Raw genomic sequence first — 5,699 nt, forward strand, 5'->3', positions numbered from 1 at the left:
ATTGTATTAAGGCTTACAGGCATGCATCATTTTGAGCGTGGCTGCTTGTGGGGACCTTAAAGGACCGTCAACAGCCAGATCCACCACACTGAGCTGCACATTTCTTCACATACAGTCTACGTAAGCAACCGTAACAGTAGGTAACCGTCGCTAGGCACATCATGGAGCTTATGGTGGAATAACTGGGATGCATTCAAGAAAAACTTCAGCTGCTAGCGATATAAAAGAAACTCTACGTTCAGAGGAAGGATTGCAACCTAAAAATGAGAAAGATCAACAGTGTGTCAACAATATTGGTGCAATTATTCTCACTGCCAGAAGGGGGAGACAAAAATTCTGCAGGTTTTAACTGAAACAATCGTAGAAGCTTTGAGGGCAAAGCGTGAAAATACAGTAATAATACTGCCATTAATGCATGTGTGTATTCAGAAATCTTTAAGTAGAATAGTGTATTTCTTTAGTGCCTCCACTGGCACTGTAGTATGTATGGATGGAATTAAATTTATTAGCATGAAGTGTTACCAAATCAGCTGTAATAGTAAAACAGTGGCTGTTACCAACTCAAAGGCTCCAATTAAACTCTCCCATTGATGCCACGATCATCACAGGAGCGCATTACGATAACAGTGGTGATAGGTTAATGCCATTTTGGAACCCCAGTCATTTGTTAATTAGTGGCATCTGTTGGCACCAACACACTGATAATGAGTGCCGTTGGTGGTGTCATTGTGTTTGTGGGTTAATACCTTGTTTGTATGTTTGTTGTAGAACCACACCTGCACCCATTTACCCTGAAGATAACATCCCAACCCCTCACATTTCCACCACAGTGGTTACATACTCCTAATATTCCAGCAAATGCACTCAATTATTTCCCACCGGTGGAAAATGATTGAAACGCGACTGTACCTTTCATCTGCTTTGATGCAGATCACACTTTCAGTGCCGATGCCAAGAGCCGCTGCACCTTTCTTGATTGAAAAATGGCTCTGAAAGACCAGAGAAGAGAAACCAGATGAGAGCAGGAACATAGGTATAGTCAGTGTGCAGCAATAATGAAGGGTTTGTGTGTCCTTTAATGGCTTTAGCATCTTTCAAATGTCCTTTAAAGATGAAAGAGGTGACATATAATGTGACAGACACAGCGGTCACCTCGTGTCCTTCTGCGTCTGACACATAATGTCAGCTTTACATCAGCGCCGCTGCTGAGAAAAGTGACACAAAGTCACTTTTGAAAAGACAGCAGCAGCTAATGTGGGAGTGTTTTTGTACATGAAAAGAATATATTCACATTATATTTTAGAAAATGTTCATTATTTGATCCATGCAGACAGACAGACGATGCAGAGAGCTGTGTTTAAGTACAAACGCCTACATGTTCGGACGTGAAGGCCACCAATCTGGGAACAGACGACATCCCTTTCTCTTTCACCTCAGGGAACATCTTGAAGCGGGCCAGCAGCATGGCATACATATTAGAAATAGCACCACCTGGAGGAGAGACAGGACTCAGTGATTTACAGCCAGTCGGTGTCTCAGGGGAGTGATGCAGGGATTCTAACTGAAACAAGACTTCCAGGATGTCCGTGCATGTTAAAAACCCAGAAACAACAACAAAACTCTTTGTTTACAGCCTGTTAAGATGACACCAGGGGGACCAGAACCACAGCTCAGTGTCCACAGTGTCACAGCCAATCACAGGCTTTGTCATTAAAGTCTCCAGTGATTGCTGCTCATCATGTGTCAGCCACGAGAGCAAATTAAAGACTGGGAAGGGAAGGGAGGGGGAGTGATGGGGGGCTTAAGCTAGAAAAAGAAAATTGTTTTATGCTAATTGGCTTTGAAACGAGTTCCATTTATATCATCAAAATGCAAATTGACACATTACAGCACACAGAGGCAAGTTCCATTTCCAGTGGAGCGGAGGGGTGGCTGGGTACGTACCCGGAGAGAAAATGCCATCTCCTCGCCCGTCCGGCCAGCCAATGATCTCCCTCATCTTCTTCAGAGTGACGTATTCCAGCAGCACAAAGACAGGAGCCACCTCATAGGTGAACCTGCGTTACACAAGGTACATCACATGGCCTCGCTGGTTACACAAATACGGTGCTGTCATGACTCATCACCAAAAGAATTGCCAGGATGGGTGTTTTTTTACTGCATTTTGGGCGTCAGAGTTGGTGGCTTTAAAAAAAAAGGCTCAAATTCTTAGAAAACAGTGAAGGAAGTGCAGCATTATTGGCTTCAGATTCATTTCTAAAGAGGAAAAAATACACTGATGCTTTCTTGCCTTTGAGAAAATATACCAGCATTCATAAAAATATATGATTTTTTTGGAAAATGTTTAATGTTCTACATCAAAATCTGCTCCTTGCTGTTGAGAAGTCTCATGTTTTCATCCCTCCTGCTGCTGCACAAGCATATTATCAGTGTGTGCCATGTCATATATTTATATATATATTCCCTATTAATACATGGTGTATTTGCTGCAGTAGTTTTAAAATCCGCAGTGTCAACAGCAGCCTTATGTTGCCTCACGGTTTGCCAGAGCCGAGGAGTTTATCAACCCGAAAACACACATCTGAAATTAGCTTCAGATTAGTCTGAATTTAATTTCAGAGCTAATTTTCCTCCCCTTGAATCCCCGTGGGGATCAGAGGTGAGGGGGAGGGATAAAAGGCAAGAGGTGGGAGGGGGGTGAAGTGGGGGAGTAAAGGAGGGGTGTCTTTCATTTCACCCCTTTTCATTTGCCATGATTGAGTGACAAAGAAAAAAAAAAAAAGAAGAAGAAGAAGAAGCCGCTATCAGCCGGTGCAGACGCACAGCAGAGTGCGTACAGATGGACCGGAAATGGAATTCATTGTCATTATCATTATCACCATTTAAAATCGGGATGAGGCAGGGCCAAATACTTACATGTTGGTGTTGGCGGTGGATGTTAGCCAATCGGCTGCCAGCCCGACCATGTCTAATCCTGTGGAGAGCTGATTGAAGTACCTGGGGTGGGCTGGATGGAGAGGAATGGAGGAAGAGAAGCAGGGCGTGAGGCAGCTGCAGCTTTATCTGGAGTCAGGAAAATTGAAATGTGCTTCGTGCGCCTGTTTGTGCTGAGTTTGGTGGAAGAGGAACAGGATGTGTCATCTTCTGAAGGCTTTAATTGCAAGTTAGAAACGTGTGGGGAGATAGGGGAGGACATTTGGTGAGTGGAGATTTATTAAAGGGTTAACACACCCCAAAATAAATCCACTACTCTTTTATTATAAGGATTTGTAACACAAGCTGTATTTATTCTTTTAAAAAATAATTTATAGACACTGTAGGAGCAGCTAAATGGTTTGTAAAACACTGTAGCTGTACGCAGATATTAGTATTTCCTCCTCACAGCAGAGGTTAAAACTGCTGACAAATACTGTGCATGAATAAATATTCAAAAATGTACTTAGAAGCTGCATTAAAAAGCTTTTATTAAATGGTAGACAGAAGAAAAAATAAATCCAGAAAACTATCTTTGTTGTGTGTTTGGTTCTGTCCTGAGCTGTTGCTGTAAACGTGCTCCTGCTGTGTGTCACTCAGGAGACAATAATGGACTTGGCCTATGAAGCCTGGTTATTAGCCCATTATCTCCTACTTGCTGAACCAGATTTACTGCGTCACTGCATTTATCGGTCTGCTGGCCAGAAGGAGGAGGAGGAGAAAAAAAAGGAGGACAACTTCCATGTTGATGCTTTACAGGCCTCATTTATTACTATTAATATTTTTAAAACACAGAATAATGCATGTAATTGTTCTTTATTTTACTCATTTTGCTCTATTTTTGGAGCTTGTGCAATAAAATATTTTATTTGTCAATAAATGTAAGAACTTTTTAAAAAAATAATTTGTACATTATATGTTTTTCTTTGCTCTCATGGTGGCTCTTTGTTATTTTAATATTATTTTAATTGCCGTTTTAGGTGTTGCAATTTCCACACAAAAGCATGCAGCAGGCCGCAATCCAGGCCTAAAATAAAAAATAAAATCCCAGCATGCCGAGATAAATGAAAGATTTCTGCACGTTGTCACACTTGCACATTTAATATCTTGCATGCATGCAATAAATAAAAAAGAACCCCTCTCCTACCTGTTTTGATGGCGTATTTGAGCGTTGCGCGACAGCTGATCAAGATATCATCCAGAGTGGCCGGCTCGTCCTGCAGCTCCCAGTTGTTCATCTGGAGCAGCTCGTTTGGATAATGAAAATCGATCACTTTCGTTTCCCGGTCGAAAGACTCCACAATGTAGGCCAGTAAAATATCCACAACTTCTTGCAGGAAGGTCATTGTTTTGGTGTCACCATCCATGGCAGGTAACAGGTCTGAGGATGGAGAAGAAAAAATAAATCAGCAGCAGCAGTGGAGACATTTTGTGATTTATATGTAAGGATTTAAAGGAATGTAAGAGAGTGTTCCCATGCAACATTTGCAGGCCTTTAAATCTGCAATTTTGCTGTGAAATAATGCTGTAGATAAAAAGACAGCACCTCTTATTATTTTTACAGGTTGAAAAATGATATTTAGATTTTGGTGGATTTCTGCTGCGCTCAACACCTTAAAACAGGAGGTTTTTGTGAAGGTGACCTCTCCGAAATATCCCTCCTTCTGCAAATCATAACCCTCCACTGCATCTGGCAAACATTTAAAAATGTCTACAGGTGTAAATAATTGTTTTATTCTCGATAAAAAGGCAGATTTTCATATATTATAGTTATTTTTCCAAATCGGTGCCACTTTATTGATAATTATTGGAAAGTTTGCGACAGTAGGTGCAATTATTTAACGTGTTGTGGAATGATTTGTATTTATTTAAAAGGAATAGCAGCTAAAATATGCGTTTAAAATGGATTTAAATGAGAATTACGCAATGCAAGGCCACGTTTGGATGCAGGAAAACACACCAGGAGTCACATACTGTTGAAAAATGCAGCTTTACATTGTGCTTTTTTTTTCTGTACCTGTTGAATAGAGGTCGGAGAAGACCAAAGGAGCTTTGGTGCAGTTGCAGGATTTGTTGCAGCCGCAGGTTCCAGCAGCGGTCTCCGGCGGCTGCTTGGCGGCCGGCTCTCCGGGTTTCTCCCCTTCCCCGACATTGAGCAGCGCTTTGGAAACCCACAAAACAGCATCGACATAATATATTTTTTTATCACCTCATCGACAGGCTGTAATAATATAACGATGGAAATACGCAGATAGCGTCCCCCCATCCTCATCAATCCACCTCCCTCACCCACCACCACCACCAGCTCACTCCCTCCGCCGTCAAACCAACATACCACATAATTTCGATCCGATTCCTCCGGATAATTTCTGGGCCGCCGCTTGGCACCAAGCCCTGGCTGCAAGAGAGAAGGGGGACAAATCAGATGAGGGTGCTTCAGGTTCAGTCCAACTTTAACACACGAAAAAAAGGGCCATGCAACTTGGATAAATAGACACAAAAAGAAGCCTCCTGGTGCGTAAAACAAGACAGAAAAAAAGCAGAAGTGCAGCAGCAGGCCTGTCTGGCTGTGCTTCAGACAATGCACTGGAATTAATGCTGCGTTCAAGTCCAGGAGAGCTGGTTTGGAGAAAAAAAAAAAGCCACTCACGCGTACTGGGGCTCTGATTGCCGGTGTTGGCCCCCGCATTATCTCCGCCAAGAGACCAGAAACCTTGTGATGCCAT

General features: G+C 42.3%; 1 protein-coding gene across 1 annotated transcript in view; it reads right to left on the bottom strand.

The window, feature by feature from the left end:
- The window catches only part of gad2 (glutamate decarboxylase 2), a 14,560-nt gene extending 8,861 nt beyond the window's left edge, over nt 1-5,699 (bottom strand). The window contains exons 1-8 of the mRNA XM_008302802.1: nt 5,624-5,699; nt 5,309-5,371; nt 4,991-5,134; nt 4,121-4,354; nt 2,917-3,007; nt 1,945-2,057; nt 1,376-1,491; nt 910-989 (exon numbers count right to left, since the gene is read on the bottom strand). Of these exons, the coding sequence (XP_008301024.1) occupies nt 910-989; nt 1,376-1,491; nt 1,945-2,057; nt 2,917-3,007; nt 4,121-4,354; nt 4,991-5,134; nt 5,309-5,371; nt 5,624-5,699 (917 nt within the window). The remainder of the gene's footprint in view (nt 1-909; nt 990-1,375; nt 1,492-1,944; nt 2,058-2,916; nt 3,008-4,120; nt 4,355-4,990; nt 5,135-5,308; nt 5,372-5,623) is intronic.

Source organism: Stegastes partitus, unplaced genomic scaffold (genome assembly GCF_000690725.1).
Source record: "Stegastes partitus isolate 25-593 unplaced genomic scaffold, Stegastes_partitus-1.0.2 Scaffold1883, whole genome shotgun sequence".
NCBI classification, from domain to species: Eukaryota; Metazoa; Chordata; class Actinopteri; family Pomacentridae; genus Stegastes; species Stegastes partitus.